This window comes from Diabrotica virgifera, chromosome 6 (assembly GCF_917563875.1).
Source record: "Diabrotica virgifera virgifera chromosome 6, PGI_DIABVI_V3a".
NCBI lineage: Eukaryota > Metazoa > Arthropoda > Insecta > Coleoptera > Chrysomelidae > Diabrotica > Diabrotica virgifera.
The window spans coordinates 248,268,599-248,294,475 of NC_065448.1; the positions used below are offsets into that span (position 1 = coordinate 248,268,599).

At 33.9% G+C, this 25,877-nt stretch overlaps 1 protein-coding gene across 1 annotated transcript in view; it reads right to left on the bottom strand.

Moving 5' to 3' along the window:
• Window positions 1-2,244: 2,244 nt before the first annotated feature.
• Window positions 2,245-25,877, bottom strand: part of LOC126887489 (E3 ubiquitin-protein ligase listerin) — a 76,591-nt gene continuing 52,958 nt past the window's right edge. Inside the window, exons 15-20 of the mRNA XM_050655060.1 lie at window positions 23,068-23,416; window positions 21,492-21,635; window positions 18,538-18,671; window positions 3,383-3,600; window positions 3,019-3,207; window positions 2,245-2,584 (exon numbers count right to left, since the gene is read on the bottom strand). Coding sequence (XP_050511017.1) covers window positions 2,357-2,584; window positions 3,019-3,207; window positions 3,383-3,600; window positions 18,538-18,671; window positions 21,492-21,635; window positions 23,068-23,416 — 1,262 coding nt within the window. The 3' untranslated portion in view covers window positions 2,245-2,356. The remainder of the gene's footprint in view (window positions 2,585-3,018; window positions 3,208-3,382; window positions 3,601-18,537; window positions 18,672-21,491; window positions 21,636-23,067; window positions 23,417-25,877) is intronic.

A 25,877-nucleotide genomic window follows, 5' to 3' on the forward strand; every position in this document is an offset into this window, starting at 1 on the left:
AGTATAAACACAAATATACAATACAGTAGTAGACAATAAACACAATAGCGTCAAGCGAACGCGTAAAGAAACTAGAAATATGTAGATCTAAAACACTGTATCTTAAGATCCACTAACTTCCTTTTCGAGATTTCGAGCCTGGCACGGAGACTCCAATTTAAACGTATGTTAAAAGTGCAATACCGCTCTCTCTCTCTGTCACTTACACAGGATGCTCATACAATCTTTCTCTTTTCTCACGAGCCACTATGCCGTTCGGCACTGGGATTTTTATGATTTTCATCCTTTATCCGGTCAGCTGTGGGTGGCCAGAGTCGGTAGATTTGCATTGCGCTACACAGTTGCCAGATTTGATATAATTTATAAAAATAAAGAGAAATATTCACAAAAAAATAAACAGGCATTAAAATGTTTTTAAGATAAAAAATATGTTTCTGCATAGTTAGCAAGGTAGTGCCATGGCTCTATGGCACTACCTCACGGGCCGCCACTGTGTCTCACTAACTATGACCTAATGGTAAGAACAGCACAAGTGGGTCGCGGTGGAGGTGTCGGTCGTGGTCGATATCCATGTAAAACAAACATATTGTAATGAATGGAAGCGAACAGAGCAGGTAAGTTGCGGTGAAGGTTTAACGCGATGCCATCCAGGAGGTTTACATCGATGCTTTTGAAAATAAAATATAAATAAAATAAAATAACAAGAAACAATATAATAACAAAACTTGCCGGAACAACTTGGGGTGCTTCTGCAGATACTCTTCGGACCTCTGCTCTAGCTTTGGTTTTTTCAGTGGCAGAATATTGTGCACCAGTATGGTTAAATAGTGCACATACAAACAAAATCGATGTCCAACTTAATCAAACCATGAGAATAATCACTAGAACAATAAAATCAACCCCAGTGAGATGGCTGCCTACTTTGAGCAATATTGCTCCACCAGATCTACGCCGTACAGCAGCATTAGTGAGAGAGTATCAGAAAATTGTAGCCAACATACAATTACCAATCCATCAAGACATACCAGACATCTCAAAAGAGCACCAGCGACTGAGGTCTAGAAATCCTCCAATCAGATCTGCCCGAACAATTGGTGATTCCTATGATATACAAAGGCAATGGTCCACAAGATGGATGCCAACAATAGCAGCAGACTATATTCAGATATCCACCCCAACCCAGGGTTTCATCGGATCGGGTCTGCCCCGGTCCACCTGGGCGAGGCTTAATCGCATACGTACCGGACATGGTAAATGTGCTGATTCTCTGTTCAAATGGGGTCGTGCGGAAAGTCCACAATGCGACTGTGTATCGCCTAGACAGACCATAAGTAATTGTTTCAGATTGCCTAAATCGTGCCTACCGTGGAAACCTCCAGGACTTTGTGGAATGCTCCCCAGAAGCAATTGAATCGCTATGCAAATTGGACATTAATATTTAGATTCATTCATTATATTTTAGTGTTTAAATAATATATATTATATTTGTGTATTTATCGTACTGTGAAAGTCCATACGCTAAATAAATAAAATAAAATGAGTTTGTTTTACATGGATGTCTACTGCGCGGCCTACAAGGATGCTTCCCTGTGATTGATCCGTTCGAAGCCAAGTTGTCATTACCTGCGCTATCTGAGTTGATACTTTTTATATAATCCCTTTTTTGTATTCAGTTTATTTATGAATTTCTAAAGTAATTAAATTCAGTAAATTTTTGAAATATGAAGGAGGATCTGATTATATACGGCTGACATTTCAACACTATCATCACTTGAGTGACACAACATCGCAAAAGCACAGTCTTTTTGTCATTCAAATTTCATTAAACTACTTCACTTGATAGTGGTTCTAGCTCGACTGACAGCGCAGGTGACCTCCTTCACTCCTTGCTATGTGCTGTCGACATCGACCGCGACTTAACTAGTAGCATCCACCGCGACCTACACCTCCACCTGGACCCACTTGTTCTGTTCTTACCTTTACAGCCCTTGCAACCCCACTTTGCAATGTAGCAATAAAATAATTACTATACATATTTACTAGACAGTTCAGACTGGAACCAGTGACCTCATGAAGGTTAAAACACTTTTAAGTCCGCCGACACGGCTCCCGTGTTTACACTGTTATCAATCAGGTGCTACCGACACGGCTACCGTGTTTACATTTCCAACAATTTTCCAATGACTATATAAATCGGCAGATATCTGATATTGGCCCGGAGATGAAAGTGTTAATGAAATAAACTTATATTCCATGAAAATATATTCTTTATTTTTAGATCCATTTTAAGAACCAAGAAAAATAAACATATTTAGAAATAACAATTTCTATTAACAGTCAACATAAAATTCTGGTTTTAAAATAAATTTCTACAAATTGGACAAGAACTCTTGTAGCTCGTTCGGAACCACTTGTACAAGCAAGCAGAATGGAATTTCTTCTTGCAAGTCTGGCATGATAACTTTGGTAGTTGGTACGTTCCTTGGTGCAAAACAGCAAAACAGATATAGCATTCCTCCACGCCATCAAACTTCTTTTCTAAATTGTTATTCCACAAAGAGAGACCATTCCATATTTTTCCATTCTAAAAATTAAAACAGTAATGAAAGTTTATAAATTTCAATTTAACCATGTTTATTCAACAAGATTCAGAGACAATCACTTAATGCTTCCACAACATCGTTCTGTTTTGTTGGAAGGTAGCACACATTATGCAGCCATAAGTTTCTTTAACAAATTGCCAATAGATATACGAATGAATTTACATCAGCCAAACTTTCGGAGGTGTGTACATCAATACATTTGTGAGCTAGAGCCATATTCTAAAATTAACTTTTAAGTATGTTTTATCGTATTTATTAATTTATATACTTTTAAGATGTATGTCTGTAACTTTGACTTGTCTCATACATGTACTTTGTATAATGTCGCATGTGATCAATAAATTTGACTTGACTTGACTTAGCAGAGAGCCGTGGTAAAAATATCTTACAGATTTTAAATGTAAAAGATATGTACCTGATGTATTACACATTTCTTAAATTGTAACAGCCATTGTTTAATACTGGATCCAGCAATCTGTTTTTTACATTGAAGTGTCAGTCCACCAAGAGGGTAGTTTTGAGGTAAACTTATAACTAAATCTTCTTGTATCTCGTCTACAGTATATATTGCTGTGATTTCTCTTGCCACGTGCGATACTTTAAGCTGGAAAGTAAAACAAAGTTATATTAATAATGTACCGTGTTATTTTTCAATTAGACAAAGGGTACAATTCGCTGTGAGCCGATAAGTAGAGGGGGTTAAAGAATAATTTTTGCAAAAAACTGTTGTTTTACTGGTTAGGCCCGGATCTTATTGATAGAACAAGTTATGTGCTTACCACCATATTTTTAAATTTGCTCTGATATGTCATTACATCGTTCAACTCTTGTGTAATAAGACGAGGAGATACGTATATTTGAGTTACTTTCTCCACCACTTGCGCTAATTTGCTATCCAAAGTTGTCCACCATTGTCGGACTAATGCCGGTAGTTGTGCTAGAGCAGATGAATAAAGCCAGCATACTAGTTGTTCAATCTTCTCGCTGTCACAAGCATCTAAAAAAGAAATGTTAAGAATAGAGTTTCATCATGGTGTAGAAGATCGAGTAGCAAGAGATAATTTAAAAACAGAGCCTTAGCTATTATTTACAAAGCAATGGACAAGCGGAGAAGAAAGGAGATTAAAAATACATGAAAACAATATTTAATAACTAGGTACCTAGGGGTGGAAAAACTAGAGCAAAAACAGGATTATTTCGGAAGAAATAAGAAGTCCCAGATGTAAACAATAAATCTAAAACTTCGTGTGGAACAAATTTCTGAGTACATCCTTAATATCTGTCTTTTACAATTTTTTTTTGTTTTTCCTTTTAAAAGAAACGTCCTGCCGTTTTTTTTTCAATACCGTTTTCATGATTTAATTTAATTTAATATTTCCCGAGATATTCAATTTGTTTATAAGCCAGAAAATTGTTTATAATTTTAAAATATTTCTGAGGCCGCTTAAATAGTCCAATTTCAATTTTGTAAAGTACATAGATAGGTACAGTGCCAGCAAAAAAAATCTTTACATTGCCAAATAAATCACCAAATTTGAAGACAATTTGCATGCGTTCTGTCTGCGCTTGGAGAAGAGGGTAGGGGAGGGGGGATAGCGTCCTTGCGACGGCAATTATCTGTAGTTTATGGACCACTTGGCTTATTTAGGGTATTCTGCGCGTTTGCACTGTAAACAGTTGCCTTTTTGTCGGTAGTCAGTGTTAGACTTCTTCTCATTTACCGCGTAAAGTTTGAGATCGTCAAATTCTAAATTGAACTGACAAATATGGCTCAAAAGAGATTCACAAAAGAGGAGAAGGTTCGTGCTTTAACATTACTGGAGAAATTTGACTCTGTAATTACCGTAGCACGTGATATTGGTGCTTCAAGAGGGGCTTTTATCAACTGAAACGTTCAGCTGCAACGTTTCAGTTGATAAATAGCCCTTCTTGAAGCACCAATATCACGTGCTACGGTAATTACAGAGTCTCCTCTCTCCATTGTGTTAAAGCACGTACCTTCTCCTCTTTTGTGAGTCTCTTTCGACCAATATTTGTCAGTTCAATTTAGAATTTGACGATCTCAAACTTTACGCGGTAAATGAGAAGAAGTTTAACACTGACTACCCACACAAAGTTAACTGTTTACAGTACAAACGCGCAGAATACCCTAAATAAGCCAAGCGGTCCGTAAACTACAGATAATTGCCGTCGCAAGTACGCTATCCCCCTCCCCTACCCTCCCCTCCAAGCGCAGACAGAACGCATGCAAATTGTCTTCAAATTTGGTGATTTATTTGGCAATGTAAAGATTTTTTTGCCGGCACTGTACACTGTCTTTTTATACAAAAATCATAGTTATTCTAATGTATCATAATTATTGTGGTTATTGTAGCGACCGTAAATTTTTAATTAACAATTCAATTGTTGCTAAACTGTTCATTCAATTTCCATCGGCTTCTGGAATTATAATCTATACGAAAAGAACTTTCATGTTACCAAGTTATTTAATTATTAATAAACAATTACTTTTATCTCTATGTAGAATTTAATTACGGTGAATTTTTATTTGGGTGTTTTTGGTGTAAAGTTAAAAACTTTGGAGTTATAGAGCAAAAATTAAAAAAAAACACGATTTTTGGCCGCCATTTTGTTTATAAAAAAAGTAGCACACTATCTGCGGACTTTGCATACCTATATTATTAATATATACAATTACAAGATTCGATTCCAGCAATAAAATTGCTGGTAAATACATACATACATACATAATCGGTTGCCTCTTTTACCATATTAGGTGTCGAGGATTCCTCCTTTATATAATACTCTCTGCAAATTTACGCCACTTCTTCCTATCTGCTGCTAAAACTTTTGCTTCTTGCCACGATGTTCCTCTTTTCTTGAGTATTTCGTTTACACTAGTGTTCCAGCTTTTCCTTGGTCTGCCCCTCCTGCTTTTACCCACTGCTTTGGCCTCCCATGTCATTTTCACTTGTCTCTCACCACTCATTCTTATCATGTGTCCAGCCCATTTTAACTTCTTTTCTTCAACTTTTTCGTTGAGCGATTTTACCTGTAATTCATGTCTTATATCTTCGTTTCTTCTTTTGTCTAATCTTCTTGCTCCCACCACTTTTCTTAAGTATCTCATTTCTGTAGCTTGTAATCTTTTTCTTTGTCTGTCATTAAGTACCCAGTTTTCTGCCCCATATATTGTAATTGGCATATATACAGTTTTATATACTGTCATTTTGGTTTTCCTCGATATTTCTTTTTTGTTTAGGAAATTTTTATACAGTGAATAATAAGTTCTCGTAGCCAATTTTATTCTGTTTCCAATTTCATCTTCTTGTGTACCTTTGTTGTTTAACATTATTCCCAAATACTTAAAGAGGTCTACTTGCTCGATTTTTTGCCCTTCGATTTCAATATTTACAGTTGCTTCTTTGTTGGCTATTGTCATTACTTTAGTTTTCTCCATATTTATTATTAAGTTGTAGTTTTTTAGTTCTTCAGCCCAGATTCTAATGTTATCTGCGAGAGCCTTTTCAGTTCTTGCAACTAATACAATGTCATCAGCAAATGCACAGGCTTCAATTTTTATTTGTTGCAAATTTCTATACCCTATAGCGCATTTTTTAGTTTTTTTCCAACACTTTTTAATAACTTCATCCATAACGGAAATAAATAACAGTGGGCTCAACACTCCACCTTGTCTAACCCCGTCGTTATTAGAAAATTCGCCGGAGATTAAGTTACTTGTCCTGACCTGGTTTTTTGTGTTGACATACAAACTCTTTATTACACTTACAAGTTCTTCATCTACTTCCTTGTTTTTCAGGCTTTGCCATATTCCTTCTCTATTGACCATGTCAAACGCCTTTTTCATATCTAAAAACGCCAGGTACAGTGTATCGTTTTTTAACAGTGTTTTTTCAGTAATTTGCTGTAGTGTGAATATATGATCTTGTACGCTGTGTGATGGTCTAAATCCACTTTGTATATCCGCCAGTCGAGGCTCAACTATTTCTCGTAGTTTCTTTTCTAGGATAATTTCGTAGATTTTCAACGCTGAGCAGAGAAGTGATATACCCCTATAATTACTGCACTCTTTCGTGTCTCCCTTTTTGTGTATAGGCAGTATTATTGAAATGTTCCAATCCTCTGGGATTTTTTTGTTTGTCCATGCTAAATTTAGTAGGTCATGTAATTCTTGTTTACCCTGTTGTCCAAGATATTTCAATAATTCAGCATCTATTCCGTCGATCCCTGCTGCTTTACCAACTTTTAGTTTTTCTAGTGCATCTTCAACTTCTTCCATCTTTATTTTAGTTTCATAAACGTCTTCTTGCCCTCCTTCAGGTGTTTCGTCTGTTATCTGTGTGCGATTCTCTGCTGTTGTATTTTCATTGTTTAAAAGTTCCTTGAAATAGTTCCGCAATTTTGAGTGCTCTGATATTTCATCCGAATTTCGGAAATATCGAGAATTAGAAATTGTAGGAGTGAACTGTGAGCAAATAATATACTACAACAAAGTGCTGAGAGTGTTAGTGACACAATAGGACTAATAATATTCGAGGTAGGCTGAAATCAAAATAACGTGGCGTCTTATCTGTTGGTAGCGATTTATCTATCCGCAAGGTTGAATTGTAGATGATCGTTGGCGCTAGCAGATAGGCAACACAGATTACACATTCCATAGGCGTATCAGAGGAATACGGAATGGATGAAATGAGCGGGATGGTTAAAGAAGTAACAAACGGAATGAGAGAGATAGCAAATGAAATGAAAGAAATGAGAACTGAGCGTAAAGAATTAATAAAAATTGTCAAAGATTTAACAAGTGAATGGAAGCAGAGTTTGGAAGAAGTAAAAGAGATTAGAAGAGAAAATGAAGTAATGAAAACTAAAATCAGGGTGCTAGAATATAAACTTGAAGCTATGGAAAAGAAAGAACGTCGAAATAACATTATTATCACCGGATTTGAAACTGCAGGAGATACTATAGAGCTAAAAGAAGATATAGAGAATCAGTTGCAAACTTTTCTTGGAACAAAGTGTGAGATAAAAGAGATAACGAAACTGAATAAGAGAATGTGCAAGTTAGAATTGAGTACATATGGTGATAAAGCAGACATAATGAAAAATAAGAACAAGTTAAGACATATTAAAGGAAGAAAACTTTTTATTGATGATGACTATACGATCCAAGAAAGAAAGATTCAAAAACAACTAAGAGAATATGCAAATGAACAGAGGCAAAAAGGTAATGTTGTAAAAGTTAAATACCAGAAGATCATTATAAATGATGAAATATGGAAATGGAATATGGAAACTGGCACAATTGAAAAAGAGAGCAACAGAGCTAATCCAAAAAACTAATAAAAGCAGAGGCGGACAAAACGATGACAAATTCGGCAATGAAAACGGAAAAAGAAATGGAACTGAAAGTTATAGATAAGAAAGGAGAGGTATGGAGAACAGCGACATGGAATGTTAGAGGAATAAGTGGAAAAGAGTTAGAATTAGTAGAGACCCTTAGCAACACAAACTATGCTGCAATAGCCATCACTGAGACAAAAAAAAAGGGAGCTGGGACACAAATAATAGGAGATGGAAATCTATTAATATACAGTGGTGTAAAGGAAACTGAATGGGCCAGAGCAGGAGTAGCCTGTTTGATACCCAAAGATAAAGTAAAAAGTATAAGAAATTGGGAGTTCATCAATGAGAGACTATTGAAAGTATCAATGAATTGTAGTAAAAGCGATATTATAACTTTGATTGTAATATACGCACCTGGAGAAAGTGACAAAGCAAACGACAAAAAATCAATTTTGGGAACAACTACAGCAGACAGTAGAAGATTATGAGGGAACACTCATAATATTGGGAGACTTCAATGCTAGAGTGGGAAACGAAAACATGAAATGGCAAGGAGCTATAGGTAGGCACGGAGAACACACAATTAATAAAAACGGGAAAAGATTGCTAGAGTTTTGTATAGATAATGATTTAGTTATAGCCAACACTTTCTTTGCTGGTAAATAACTTTTCCGAAAAATGGCCCATTCTCCTATAATCTGCCCAGACTATAATAGGCTATTGATTATGTACTATTGGGACCGTGCAAGTTCGGCAAAGCGACCTCTATTTCTACGCTCTGTACTTTTATTCGCACTTTTAATTATATTGGCCAATTATATTAGTCCTGGTTGCTGGATAATTGTCAAGGCCATAGTCCAAAAAAATAATAAGAAGAAAAAATAAGATGCAGGTTATGCTATGCAAACGTAAACAATTGTATGTAGTAAATAAAATTAGTTATTAAAATGCAGTACTACAAGCAAAATACAATTAATTAAATTTACCTTTATATAATAATTGCATATCATATCAATATTGTGGAGCAATATATAATTTTTCTGCTTCGATGACAGAAGGTATGAAATATACGTCAATTTGACAATTTCAATTGACAATATGAATTATTTAAGATAGTTGAAATATTCTCCGCGACTCGCGCACGGTCGTTTCTCGTTTCCCTTCCAAGTACTTGCACACCGCGAATAGAAAGGAACTACAACGTTAACGGGGTTTTATTATTTCATATGGTCAATGAATCTCTATATATGAAAAAACCGCGGAGTGCTACCATTTAAAGGGGTGCGTTTTTGAGAAATGGGTGAATTAGTCCCCGGGCACAGGTTACATTAGGGTGAATTCTATGCACTTTTGGTATAAACACGTCTACATAAAAATTGTTCCTGGGTAAATTTTCCTATCTAAATATAACTTTTTAAAGTCACAGATAATTTTTTTTTAGAAAAATATATTCAAAAGAGGAAGCACAAAGAAACCCAAAAGAAAGAAATTTTGTTTTTTGTCCCATAACTTTTGTCCACGGAGATATAGGTACAGACATTGCTTCAGAGAAAAAAAAAACTTACATATTTTCTCTTTAAAATGATGTTTGGTAGAGGTCATTGGGATTTAAAGTTTTCGAAATATGATTTTTCAAAATTCGCCACTCACAGCAATTTTGGGCAATTTCCCTTGTTATTTCGCAAATATTGTTCTGTAACTTTTTTCTACGCAACTTTAGGCATATGCAATGGTACAAGTAAGAAGAATAGAAATCAATTACGTTTAAAATGTTCTACTGTATAATGTTGTACGACTTCTTTTAAAGAGGTTATCTTTTTCAAAATTTTATACTTTTAACGAGTTTCTATATTTGTTACGATTATTTTTTAAATTTTCCAATATAACTTTTTTTTCTACATTTAGGTATATTTTATATAATAAAAAAGAAAGTTTATTCTGTTTAATTTAAAATGGTGTATTATAAAAAATTCTAGGATTATTTTTGAATAAGATATGCTTTTTCAAAATGTAATAAGTACTTCGGTACGCAGTAATAAGTATGCAACGGTTCTTGATTTTAGGATTATTTTTTCAATTTCTCATTATAACTTTTTTATGCGATTGTGTGTTATGATTGAATCTTATTTTTTATAGGTAATACTTTGGATCCACTTGACTCGGCCGGGCAAACTTCAAAATATGGAATAATTCCAATATTTACTATCAAAGCTCCTGCACCACAAGCTTTGCTTGAAAAAATTAGCATGTAAATGTACCAAAGGATGTACAAAAAACTGCGGTTGTAGGAAGATAGGAATTAGTTGTTCAATATTCTGCAAAGGGTGCATGTGCATGGGTACTAATTGTGGGAACTCCAAGATAACTGAGGTGTCAGAGGAAGATAATGAAGCTAATGCTAACGAAGAGATGGACCTTTAGTCCAGAAAGCCACTGCGCATCCGCTAGGAAAAATATTCTAATTCGGATTTTTTGCACAACCTTACTCAAAAAGGACCCCTTTTAACAAATTTGCATGTTGCCAGGACCAAAAGTTGGTCAAAAATTTTTTAAACGTTTTTTTTTTTGTTTTTTTCTTAATATTATTTTTTTGGCATGGAACAAATTTTTTTTAGGTTTTTTGGATTATTCCAAACAGAAAAGCTCTTTAGTGACTTTTCTCTAAAGTTGATAGTTTTTGACATATAAGCGATTAAAAATTGAAAAATTGCAAAATCGGCCATTTTTAACCCTCAAAAACTATGTGAAAAACTGAAAATTTGAATGTTGCCAAGGTAGGCAGATATTCCTTAAACATCGATTGATGAAATCACGAAGAGTTTTTTGCAATAGAATATCAAAAACCCCTTTGTTTTTTAATTGCCAATCAAGTGTGCGCGACACTATTTTCCACTGTTGCATGTGTATGCAGTATGGTGCCAATGAAAGGAGTAAATTCGTTATTTCGTAAACCGGCGACTTTAAGGAAAATCCCGAAAAAGGTCGATTTTTATTTTTAAGTTATGATATTGTAACATATATGGTATACTAGTGACGTCATCCATCTGGGCGTGATGACGTAATCAATGATTTTTTAAATGAGAATAGTGGTCGTGTGCTAGCTCATTTGAAGGGTTCTTCAATTCTCTATTCAGTAATATAAATATTTACATAATTATTTATACAGGGTGTCCAAAAATTTAATTTTTTTGTCAATTTGCCAAATGATTTAATTTAATAAAAATTTTTTGTACACCCTGTATAAATAATTATGTAGATGTTTATATTACTGAATATAGAATTGAAGAACCTTTCAAATGAGCCAGCACACGACCCATATTCTCATTTAAAAAAATCATCGATTACGTCATAACGCCCATATGGATGACGTCACTAGTATACCATATATGTCACAATATCATAACTTAAAAACAAAAATCGACCTGTTTCGGGATTTTTGCTTAAAGTCGCCGGTTTACGAAAAAACGAATTTATTCCTTTCATTTGCACCATACTGCATAAAAGAAAAGTCACTAAAGGGATTTTCTGTTTGGAATGATCCAAAAAACCTAAAAAAATTTTGTTCTATGCAAAAAAAATAATTTTAGGAAAAAAACAAAAAAAAACGTTTAAAAAATTTTTGACCAACTTTTGGTCCTGGCAACATGCAAATTTGTTAAAAGGGGTCCTTTTTGAGTAAGATTGTGCAAAAAATCCGAATTAGAATATCTTTCCTAGCGGATGCGCAGTGGCTTTCTGGACTACTTGATTTTGAAAATTTTTTAAATGTCAACGTTTAAATAATTTTTACTAAAGTGATGTTTTCTAAGACTAATGTTTATGTAATTTTTGTAAAAGAAATAATTTTAAATAATACAGGTAAAAAAATATCAAAGAATCACTTCATCATTCTCTTTGCCTTATCCCTATGCGGGGTCGGCTTCCCTAATTGCATTTCTCCACACAATTCTATCTTGGGTCATATCAATGTTAATCCCCTTTACCAACATATCCTGCCTTATCGCCTCCCCCCAGGTCTTTTTTGGTCTTCCTCTCCTACTCCTTCCAGGAATCTGCACTTCAGCTATTCTTCGTATTGAGTGATTAACGTCTCGACGTTGAACATGACCAAACCATCTTAACCTATGCTCTCTCATTTTGGCATCAATTGGTGCCACACCTAGACTTCCCCTAATATACTCATTTCTAATTTTATCCTTCTTTGTCACTCCACATAGCCGGTCTTATGGCTGTTTTATAGAATTTTCCCTTCAGCTTCATTGGAATTTTTCTGTCACACAACACACCACTCGCTTCTTTCCACTTCATCCATCCAGCCCTAATTCTACTGCATGCATCTCCATCTATTTCTCCATTACTCTGTAATACCGATCCTAGGTACTTAAAACTATTGCTTTTCACAATCATTCCACCATCCAAAGATACCATTTTATTTGTAGTAACTCCATCTTTACCAAATACTCTGTCTTTGTCCTACTAAGTTTTAAACCTTTTTCCTCCAGAGCTTGTCTCCACTGTTCCAGTTTTTGTTCTAAGTCTCTTTCACTATTTCCTACTAACACGACATCATCAGCATACATTAAGCACCATGGAATGTTACCCTGTATTTTCGCTGTTATCTGGTCCAAAACTAATGAGAATAAATACGGACTAAGCACAGAACCTTCATGCAATCCTACTTTCACATGAAATTTATCAGTCTCTCCCACACCTGTCCTAACACTAGTCGTTAAATCGTTAAAGAATCACTTGATTTTCATTATTTAAATATAGATGATACACCATCTTAAAGAAGATAAAGTAAGCCCCCTTTATTGAACAATATATTATAGTACATTCATGTACAAGAAAAAAAAAAGTTATGAGGAATTTAAAAAATAATCGTAAAAAATGTAAAAAATAATATTTTTTTATATTACGCATTATATAATATATATTATAATATTATATTATATATTATACAGGGTGGTTCATCTTATTCGCCTCGGTCTCTGTACGGAAAACCACTTGATATTTTAAAAAAATTTCTTCACAGAAATATACAGGGCAATAAAAATAATGTGAATTATACAGGGTGTTCTAAAAAAGAGTGGTATATCAAAGTTATATTTTTTCTTATAGAATGCCCTATATCTGATGACATTATTGAATTGACCTTAAAAAATAAGCTATACTTTCATAAGGGTTCCCTATACCTAAATACAGGGTGTTTTGATTTATTTCGATTTTTATAAAAATGTAAGGTTTTAGAAAAAAAATAAATATCTACGAATCTAAGAAGCAGTAACAAATTCTTTCTTGGATCTTAATAATAGACTATTTAGCATACTTAAACAGATGCTTATTGCAACAAAATTTCTTACAGGGTGGTCAAAATATGAGATTGTTCTATTAACAAATTCAAGCTGTAATAACTTACTTATTTTAAATGGTACACCCTGTAGCTTACTAGTCTATCGAGTAGAAAGTTTACTTAGCTTTCAATTCTTATTAGGGTTTCCTATACCTATCTCCCTTCATTTTTTAAATATTTAAAGATTTCCGAATTTGTAAGCTTTAAAAATTAGAATTACATAAGTACCTATGTCGTGTTTATGTACAACAGATCACCAACACCGGCAATATACTTAGACAAGATACTGTCATTAATAATAAAATTTTCATTGTTATGTAATCACACAGAGTGTTGTATTATTTTAGTTGATTTTGGCCTACATGTGAAATTGGATAATATGTTTATTTTAAACTGCATACCCTATATTAGATGCCGTATTCTGGAAGATATTTAAATTATATTTTATTCCGTATAAGTATTTTCCATATCTTAACCCAACGGTTATTAAGTAAATTTAAGAACACCACTTTTTGTTTGAATCTTTAAATCGCAATTACAAACAATTAAATGCAATGGCTACTTTGACGAAAACGAGCCTATTGTACAAAAATATGTAAAAATGGGTATTTACAGAATAGCATGGGAATTTATATTTACAGAATAACATGTGTATTGAGAATGTTAACATGGAATTGAAGAGATTTTAAATATCTTCCATTATAAAGAATAGAATATCGAGTATGTCATTTAAAATAAGAACACTCTGTGTGATTAAATGATAAAAATGTGAATTTTATTAATGAAACTATCTTGACTAAGATATTTAAGTATATTGCCGGTGTTGGTGATGTATTGTACATAACCACGACATAGGTACTTAATTCTAATTTTTAAAGCTTACAAATTAGGAAATCTTTAAATATTTAAAAAATGCAGCTAGATAGGTATAGGAAACCCTAATAAGAATTGAAAGCTAAGTAAATTTTCTACTCGATAGACTAGTAAGATACAGGGTGTTCCATTTAAAATAAGTAAGATATTACAGCTTGAATTTGTTAATAGAACAATCTAATATTTTGACCACCCTGTAAAAAGATAGGTATAGGAAACCCTAACACAAATTGAAAGCTGATACGTATAGGAAACCCTAACACAAATTGAAAGCTAAGTAAATTTTCTACGCGATAGACTAGTAAGATACAGGGTGTTCCATTTAAAATAAGTAAGTTATTACAGCTTGAATTTGTTAATAGAACAATCTCATATTTTGACCACCCTGTAAGAAATTTTGTTGCAATAAGCATCTGTTTAAGTATGCTAAATAGTCTATTATTAAGATCCAAGAAAGAATTTGTTACTGCTTCTTAGATTCGTAGATATTTATTTTTTTCTAAAACCTTACATTTTTATAAAAATCGAAATAAATCAAAACACCCTGTATTTAGGTATAGGGAACCCTTATGAAAGTATAGCTTATTTTTTAAGGTCAATTCAATAATGTCATCAGATATAGGGCATTCTATAAGAAAAAATATAACTTTGATATACCACTCTTTTTTGGAACACCCTGTATAATTCACATTATTTTTAGGTTGTAGTATTAAAGGCCCTGTATATTTCTGTGAAGAAAATTTTTTAAAACATCAAGTGGTTTTCCGTACAGAGACCGAGGCGAATAAGATGACTTACTTACTTACTTACTAGCCAACGCCCACCCTTGGCATGTTAGCCATTTGGCGGCGCGCTGACCAGTATAGACGAGCCGTTTCTCGTAGGCGATCTTCATCCTCCTCGGGTGGGTCTGTTATCAGGGCTGGGCACTCTGGGAGGTAAGCAGCATCCATCTGGGGCTGATTACATAGTGGGCAGTTGTCATTTTCACGGACGCCGATGCGATGTAGATGGGAGGCCAGGTAGTCATGCCCCGTAGTTGTTCTGAACGCGGCTACACTGATGGGTCTCGGCAAGTTGTGAGGGATTGGTGACTCTATTAGGTGGGCCCAAGATTTTCCAGCACCGGCTTGTATTTGCTGGTCTTTTATCTTCGCTTTGATTCCTCTTTTAATGGTGGACTTTGCTGATGTGTACGATTGGAAGCTAGGGGGCTGTGGAAGAGTAGTGCCTTCTTTTGCAAGTTCATCCGCCGCTTCATTCCCTTCAACACCGACATGACTAGGGATCCATTGTAAAGTAATCAGCCACCCTTTTTCCAGCAAGTTCGATAGTTGGACCCGGCAAGATATTGTTTGGGCACAGTCGGTATATCGATTTGTCGACAGGGCGAGGATTGCGGCTTGGCAGTCGATGAAGAAGGCAACTTTTTGGGGGTGTTGGAGATTCTCGAGACTTTTAGCGGCTTCGTGTATAGCAGCAATTTCGCCATCATAGTTGGTGAGAGGGGGAACCCACAGCTTTGGAGCCTTTGAAGAACGTTGAGACATATCCTGCTCCTGTTCTGCCCGAGTCCGGCATCGAGGAGCCATCGCAGTAGATGTGGAGCCACTCATGCGCTGGGTAATTGGTGTGTATCGTCTCTAGGGCGGCTTTCCTTAGGACAATGTCTGACGATAAGTGCTTCGGGTCGTTATGGTTTTCAAGACGCAATTCTGTGTTTGGTAGACAGCGGGCGAGTGTAGTTTGCGCTGGGAAGGGGGCGGCTTTCGACAGGTTAATGTGGTATTTTTCCATGATTTGATTTGCTACTGTAAGCGGAGTGGTTTGTGTTTTAAGACGTGAGGCTGCTTGTCTATATTCGTCCCATTTTTGTGGAAGTATTCGTCTTTGCCTTTCCCAGAAGGTTAACGCGTGTTGCTCTCTGCGGTATTGTATTGGTTCAATACCGGTCTGGGCTTCCATTGATGTAGTCGGTGTTGATTTTGGAGCACCGGTGATGACGCGAAGGGCAGTGTTCTGGGCGACTTCAAGCTTGGAGGTGGTGTTTGTACTCGCAGTTATTGTAGCTTCACTCCCATATTCTAGTATCGGCCGGACATAGGTTTTGTATGTTGCTACCAAGACATCTTGCGTGGCGCCCCAGTTTGTTGCTGTGAGACGTTTGAGCAGTCGACATCTCTTTGTGGCTTTCTCTGCAATGTCGTCGATTTGAGGTTTCCACGTCATTTTCTTATCTATGTACACCCCCAGGTATTTTGTTACATCCTCTCTTTCCAGGTCGACTCCTTTGTATGTCAGCTTGACAGCAGTCTGCTTTGTTGAAAGGGTAAGTACTTGATATACGGTTTTGGTTGTACTGACAGTTAGGCAGTTTTTATCCGCCCATTTTTCTAGATTTTTGAGAGCCTGGTTCATTACTCCCTCGAGCGCTTTCAGACTGCTACTTGATGCCCATATTAGGAGGTCATCGGCATACAGGAGGGCATCAACACCAGGTGTCTTTCTAATCATTGCGAGCACATCGTTTATCATTAGGTTGAACAATTGACAGCTGATGACAGCTCCTTGTGGCAGCCCTTGTCTTTGTAGTCTGATACCATACATAAGATGAACCACCCTGTATATTATTTTATTTTTATATTATATTATAAAAAATCGTTAAAAGTATAAATCTTGAAAAAAGAAGTCGTACAACATTATACAATAGAACATTTTAAAGGTAATTGATTTCTATTCCTCTTACACGTACCATTACATATGCCTAAAGTTACGTAGAAAAAAGTTACAGAACAATATTTGCGAAATAACAAGGAAAACTGCCCAAAATTGCTGTGAGTGGCGAACTTTGAAAAATCATATTTCGAAAACTATAAATCCTAATTAGCTCTACTAAACAACATTTTAAAGAAGAAATATGTAGGTTTTTTTTTCTGTAAAGCAATATCTATACCTATATCCTCGTGGACAAAAGTTATGGGACAAAAAACAAAATTTCTTTCTTTTGGGTTTCTTTGTGCTTTTCCTTTTGAATATATTTTTGTAAAAAAAGTATCATTGACTTCAAAATGCGATATTTAGATAGGAAATTTAACCAGGAACAAGTTTTATGTAGATATGTTTGTACCAAAAGTGCATAGAACTCACCCTTATGTAACCTGTGCCCAGGGACTAATTCACCCATTTCTCAAAAACGCACCCCTTTAAATGGTAGCACTCCGCGGTTTTTTCATATATAGATGTCCATTGACCATATGAAATAATAAAACCCCGTTAACGTTGTAGTTCCTTTTAGCTACTTATCTTATTTTGAATATAATCAATAGCCTATAAGGTACGAAAGGAACTTTCTACATCAAATTTAAAACAAAAAATGTTCTATACATAATTGTTACAAAATCAATGGTTCCAGAGTTACGGAGGGTGAAATGTGGAGGTTTTTCGATACTTTTTATATTTTTTGGGCAATTGATGATGATTTTGGGCGGTGAGGTTCGCGTTTCTTCAAGGGCTTATCACTAACATACCATAGGTCACTAAAATAGCAAATTTTCTTTACAAAACACAATCCTGTTAAAGAAAAATTTTTTTCTTCAGTAATAATATTATAAATTACCCAAAAAATATAAAAAGCATCGAAACCCCAAACTTTTCACACTCCGTAACTTTTGATTTTATAACAATTATGTATAGGACCTTTTTTGTTTTAAATTGTATGTAGAACATTGTTTACGCTAAAGCATAGTTTTAGAAATGTTGACGACAAACGTAAAAAAAACTATTAATTTACCGACTTCTCCCCCATCTCCCCCCCTCCAAACCCGACGCTCAAAATGGTGTAACTTTTGACTGAACAGTATGTGGACCATATAGAACAATTTGGTGTTGGAGGATATCTTTCACTTTGGGTGTCTGGGTTTGGGTCTAGTTATACCATACTAAACTGCCACTTTTTACAAATATCCTTTTATTGTTGCTAAGTGATCTATGTCCCTATGCATTGCTTAAAGATCTACGTGACAAACACTCTCCAAACGGCTACAAAAAATGCCAACAGATCTTTTAAAAGTGCATTGGCATAGGGACATACATCACTTAGCAATAATAAAACGGTTGTTGAACGGATACATTACAGAAATAGCGACAAATCGAGTCGAAAGTAGAAATAATCAACATGCTGTATCTCTGATAATTTTACTCCGATCAATCCGAAATTTTCAGAGAGTATTCTTGAAGTTATGCACTTTCATTCAAAATAATGAAGTTTGAAAATTTCAAACCATACCCCCCCCCCCTTAAATATCAGTAAATTTAGATTTCATAAATACATTTCAAACAACAAACCTTTTGCGCACATTTGAGGTTTCTTTACAAAATGGTCCATAATGCACTTCGATTTCCCTTCACCATAATGTAGAACTTCGGTTGGCATCAATTTAAACAGATTGTTTAAAAAAGTGTTCAATAAATTTTCATTCCTAAAAGATGTTCAGAATTAATATACTTTATCCATACCTAAATCTGTGCAGAATAGCAGTCAGTCAAATTATAGCACATTAAAACTGAGCTTTAGTTGCTATTTGCAGTCCATAAGGTGAGGATTTGCCCTCTGAACGAGCAAGCCACGTGGTGTGGGAAGCCCTGTGTTACCTGATGTTAAATTTTAGGATTATTTTAAACATCATAATTAATTTAATATAAACATGTAAATTTTCTTAAAACGACATTCTACACCTTCGTTGCGGGGTATGCCTCTCAGAGGAAAGGGGGGAAACTTATATGCAAGCGAAAGTTGGTAACACCGCATTTATAGCAGAATACTCAAATCATATGTTTCAGTATTGAATACTTTATAAAAATAAATTATAATAAATTACGGAATTTACGGAATAAATTAAGGAATTAATTATAATAAATAAATTAAAAATAAATGGTACAGTAAACAATCCTCATATTTTAATATGTTATTCCTTACAAAAAAACGTTTAATTAAGCACAAATAATTAAAAATCGTAAATTTGGGTCAAAAGTTATTAACTTTTTAAGAATTCCCATAAGAGCCCATGTTAAAACTTAACTTGACCCTTAATAGTAATTAAACGGCACGGTAAAACAATTTTAAAAAAATCAAGTCTTAGTTTTTTTAAGTAAACTATAACATACTAAAATTTCATGCAAATCCTTAATTCTTTGCCGAAAGTGTTGAACGTCGTTAAGGGACTGTACAACATTTAAAGTGTTTCACCCCTATATTTTGGTGGCTCACGCACGTAACAACCTGTTAACAGCACTGTTGATGAACTCTTTAGTTCTAAAACGCTCTGTGATATGTCTCTTTAAGAAATTTTAAATTAAATATTAGACCAGTAAGGATCTGTTTTTAGGTGGATGTGAGAGGTGGCATTCAGATTTTTGCGGATAAAGTTAGGTGATAACTTCGTTAATAATAATTGATTTATGCTCCTTCTCAAATATGCCCGGAACATTAATAAAAAAAAATAAAAAAATAAAAAATTTCAAAAAATTTCGTTTTTTTTTCTACTTTTTTTGCTTATAACTTTAAAACGATTCATTTTGGAACAAAGTCGTACAGGAATAAAACAAAGATAATTAAATTTTTTATCAGATGCGATTGGTTAAAAATGTCTTAATTTATCACCCTTGCTGCAAAATAGCAATAAATATAAAATAAGGGGGCAAAACAAGCCTGTCCTTATTCAATGATTTTCCATCACTTAGGTTACACTTGGAACCTTCCTAATTTGCTTAGAAAATTTTTGTAATGTGCTAAAACCGTACACCAATTTCATTAAAATTGACTTACTAGATTTTGAATAATAATTTTGCAATCTAAACTTTTTTAAAAAATTAAAAATTTTTAAAATCTTGCACAACAAAAACTAGAACATACAAAGATTTGTCAATTTTTTTACATATAAAAAAACACTCCACCTATCTAATGCACTTTACAGAATTGAAATTGGATTGTTTAAGCAGCCTCAGCAATGTTTTAAAGTTATAAACAATTTTTTGGCTTATAAACAAATTAGTCCTGTGGCCAGGAGGGGGTGCTACGGGCTCCTTTATTTAGATAGACTTACCCAAGATTTTTATGTATTTTTTGACCCGTAGAATACGATTTTTTTGGGTAACAGTTGATCCGGATGTCGATAAGATTGTTATAAACAAAGAACTTGAGGAATTACATAACATCGATTTTTCGCAAAATAAAAACATTTTTTTGTATTTCTTGGGTAATTCTAAGCAAAAAATGTTCTTACAAGTTTTTTCGTAGGATGCATAGTTTTCGAGATAAACGCAGTGGAACTTTCAAAAATTCGAAAAATTGCAATTTTTGAACGCGAATAACTTTTGATTAAAAAATAAAATAGCAATTCTGCTGACAGCATTTGAAAGTTTAAGTCAAGTTATACCGGTTTTAATTATTTGCATTGCTAAAAATTAATTTTTTTATTATTAAACAAAGCTATTTGTTTATAAGCCAAAAAATTGTTTATAAGTTTAAAACATTGCTGAGGCCCATTCAATAATCCGATTTTAATTCTGTAAAGTGTATTAGATAGGTAGAGCACCTCTTTATATGTAAAAAAATTAGACAACTTCTAAATGGTCTACTTTTTGTTCAGAAAGATTTTAAAAAATTTGAACTTTTTTAAAAACATTTAGATTGCAAATTTATTATGCAAAATCTATTAGGTCGATTTTAATGAAATTGGTACACGATTTAAGTATGTTACAAAGAATTTCCTAAGCGAATTACTAAGGTTCTAAGTGCCACCAAAGTGGTTAAAAACATTGAATAACAACAGGCGTATTTTGCCCCCTTATTTTGTATTTATTGCTATATTGCAGAAAACGTAATACGTTAAGACATTTTTGACCAGTCGTATATCATACAAAATTCAATTATCTTTATTTTATTTCTGTACGACTTTGTTCCAAAACGAATCGTTTTAAAGTTAAGAGCAAAGAAAGCAGAAAAAAATCGACGTTTTTCGAAATTTTTAAATATTTTCATTTTTTTAATAATGTTCCGGGCATATTTGAGAAGGAGCATAAGTCAATTATTATTACTGAAGGTGTCACCTAACTTTATCTGCAAAAATCCGAATGCCACCTTTCACATCCAAAAATAGACGTTTTTTCACAGATCCTTACTGGTCTATATACCTTTTATAAAGGATTTTAACTAATTATTACTAAAAATTTCTCAAATTTATTAGGAAGATACTTGCTTTTACTATGTTAATTGTAATAGAGGAAACAAAAATAAATACCTGAGCCAATCAGCATATTGGAAACGAAGTTCAGTGCTAGCACTATCGCACAGCGTCAAAAGAACATCCCAAAGAAGTAGATACGCCAGAGTATAAGTATACGAATCTGTCATCGGTTCAACTCTGCAACTATCTTCACCCAACCTAAAAATATGAAGTATAATACTAAAACACATTATATTTAACAAGTCATTATTTTATTCCAATTTCTATTGATTTTATTCATTTCTTAACTTTCTGTTTTACTTTTTATCTAAAAATAGTTGGAGCCCTCTTCTTTTATCACGTAAATATTTTATATCTATCACACAACACACAACTGTTTATCGTTCCCGTATTCAAAGGCAATGATTAAGTTAATCATAGTTATACATATATACATTTTCTATGCCGCACTTCATTTGTCAGTTGGCAACTCTTGACTTCCGTTCCCTTCCGTCATTTCAGTCTCAGTTTAAATCGCGGAAGTGGCAATATTTTTGTAATGTCTTGTGTCTACTTAAGACGATGTTTCTTTACAAAATTAATTTATATCGTCTAATATCTCTTGGGGTGAGTACTGTTTTTATTTTATTAACTTGCTGTGGAACTGGGTACTTGTAAGTTGATTTACACCACTATGTGGTAAAAGAGTGACAGCTACGCGAAGCCTTAACAATCGGCTCGCGTGGAGTTTTATCATTAACTCCCAAACTTTCTGTGGTAGTTCGAATATTAAAACCAAATGTTAAGATATTACTCACTTGTTTAGGGCTTAGATCGCACTTACTTAAAGACTAGTTGATTATTTTCCTTAGATTCATAATAATAAGCTGCTAACAGAGACATCTACATGTCAAATATTTCATTCATGTTATTTACTTATTCTCTCTTTTTTAGCGTTTACAAGATATAAACAGAGCAACATATCTTCAACTTATGAACCGTCTTCTAGTCTAGGTACCAAACCAATTAAATATTGATGTTTGCACTCTATTTGTGATTCTTCCTATTTTTGCAGTTTTCATTTTCAGATGTATGTTGTTCTGAAGCTATTTCCTTGTGGAATTTTTATGATTAATTATTTATATGGGAAATAAGCCACAATTAAATTGAAAAAATAATTTTATTTTAAAATGATGTTGCCAATATTTAAATCATAAATATTGGCAATATCATTTTAAAATCTTCTACTTTAAAATGTATAATATAATCTGAATTGCCAATATAAATGAGTCAGATTAAATAAATTATTAGAAGAATTTTTACTTAGCAACAACATTTTTGTTTAATTTAGTAGATAGTTTTTTGTAGTTTGACAACGACACCCGATTTGGGCGCCGAAACGTTAATAAAATTATTTTTCAATTTAATTGTGGCTTATTTTCCATATAAATAATTATTCATTTTCAGAATTGTATCTTGTATATAATAAATTGTGTTGTAATGAATTGTGTATTTTGTGATGAATCCAATATTATTATATATTAATATTTCCCCTCATTATTGTTATTTATTTAATAGAGCTGGTAAGTTAATAACGTTAACCTGTTGCTTTTGGATTAAAAGGTACTTAAGGTTAAGATTTGATACTTACTTGAAGCCCATGAGCATGCTATTAATAATTTCGTGTGTTTCCACCAATTTTTCCTTAAACTGCTCGAAAATCAGGCCATTTTGATGCGGAGTATTAGTAATAACAGCTTCATTATCAATTTTGACCAAACCTGGTACCAAAACCAACAACATTTTATATCCCCAAGATTGCAAGTTTGGCTGCGAGTTTACCAGCAAGACACAACCTTGCTTTAAGAATTTTGTCCACTTTGGTAATTCCGATTCGCTTAGTTTAAATATTGTATCACAGTTTATGTTATCAAGGAGCTTCGATAATTCTTGTATCAGGGGTATATATTTCATAATATCCTTCTTGTCCTTAAGTTTATCTACAAATTTAAAATAGAATATAGAATGCAAAATACAATCCGACAGAATAGTATACATAGTAGAATACAAATACACAACGACGAATAACACTTGCATAGGCGGCGTATGGTTCACTAAGAGACATATTTAAATCAACATCTCGATAGCTATGAAACGGAAGACATTTGACCAATGCGTTCTTCCTATTATGACGTACGGAGCAGAAATAAATATAGTTTCAACAGGTTATTTGTATTTTATTTAAAGATTAAACTAATTTTTACTTACTACTTTCCAAAAAATTTTTATTAAAACAATACCAAAAATAAAAAAAAATAGAAAAACGGATTCGAACCGGGAACCTCTCGATCTCCGGTCACACGCTCTACCACTGAGCTATATTCCCTTTGCTTTGACAGGTTACAAGATTTCTCATACATACTGACAAATTTAATAGACCAAGTAAAGTATACAAAAATGAAAGACTAAGTTTTTCAACCTAATAAAAATATTTGTAAATTAAATATCTTTAAAAGATTTTTAATTGAAAAACTTTATTGGCCCATTTCCTGGTGACAACCTCCAAGGCTTCTACAATATGCAAGCACATGGATGCTGCAGTGAAGACTAAGGGGAAGGAATTCTACACTATGCAATTCACAACCCCCGTCTGCAGCGTGGTAAAGTTCCAGCGGAAAATGGACCTAGTTACTCTATAGGAGTAATACTAATAAAAATAAAAATGTATACCATTTTTATTCATTCAGTTGCGGTGCATTTTTATTTTTATTAGTATTACTCCTATAGAGTAACTAGGTCCATTTTCCGCTGGAACTTTACCACGCTGCAGACGGGGGGTTGTGAATTGCATAGTGTAGAATTCCTTCCCCTTAGTCTTCACTGCAGCATCCATGTGCTTGCATATTGTAGAAGCCTTGGAGGTTGTCACCAGGAAATGGGCCAATAAAGTTTTTCAATTAAAAATCTTTTTAAGATATTTAATTTACAAATATTTTTATTAGGTTGAAAAACTTAGTCTTTTATTTAGCAGATGCCGCTAGGCACCTACTACCATCTCGTCAGTTGCGGTGGGAGATGGATATGTCGAAGATTTTTACCTGGGCCAGAGAAAAGCAGCCTATGCAGTCTCTGATGAACCTCTAAAAAGAGGTGAAATCGTCGATAAGAGTGCTGGCTGCACTCTCTGATCTGAGTAAAAATTAAGACAGTTTTGGTTTCGCACCGCAACTGAATGAATAAAAATGGTATACATTTTTATTTTTATTTATACAAAAATGCTTTAAATATACTTACTATTATTATAAAATATCTTATTCCCAAGGAAGACAAATCCAAAGACACAAAAGTTGTAATAAATATATTTACTAAAAACACTAATAATATATTCTTTTCACGCACACCTTATTTGCGCTACATAACTTAAAAGATGTAGCGACTAATACCATACTGTCGGTGTGCGCGCATGCCCCATGGAATGTAACAATTCACCCTCGTGCCTAAAGAAGTATAACTTAAAAAATACGTATAGGAAAAGACCGATCAACATTCAACAATATGAGAAAAGTACATACTTTGCAGCAATGATCTGGGTCTGCAACTCAAAGTATGAATACTGAGGTATTTTCTGTGTTATTATATGCACTGGAGGATTGAATGCTAAAAATGGATATAAGTTATAGAAGAGATGTCACCTTATAGAAGAATTTTAAAAATAAGTTGGGTCGATTCCTTTACCCAAGAAAGTCAATGCAAAAAGATGTGAGGATCACACACTCATTGAGTCACACTTTAAAGATATTCTTAAAAAATACTACATCAAACATTATACAAAAATACATCAGTGATTCTCAGTTCGGGTTTAGACAAGTTTTAGGAACAAGAGAAGCAATAGTAGCAACACAGGTGTTGGTCCAAAATTGTTACAATCAGAGGAAGGACGTGTTCCTATGCTTTTTAGATTGCGAAAGAGCGTTTGATCGTGTCCAACAGCGCAAGTTAATGCAGATCTTCAAGGAAACTTTATATAGACCAAAAAGACATAAGATGCATTGAAAACTTGTACTGGTATCAAACGCCACAATTAAAAATATACAATTCTATATCCAAATCCATACATATCAGAAGGGGTATTCGGCAGGGATGTGTGCTTTCCCCTCTTTTATTTAACATTTATTCGGAAGCCATATTTTAAGAGTCTTTGGAAGATGCAGAGATGGGAATCAAAGTGAATGGAGTATTCATCAACAAAATACGATATGCTGATGATGGTGTCTTAACCGCTTAACGCACACATTTATTTGCAAAAATACGTCAAAAAATTACCTATTTATTTTATTACAGTAAAATAAACTACGAACAAGACTATTGTCACTAGATATAATCTAAAGTAAAAAAACGCATATTTTGTTAGAAAAATATAAAATAACAAATACCCTCATGCGCTCACCCGAGTTAACTCGG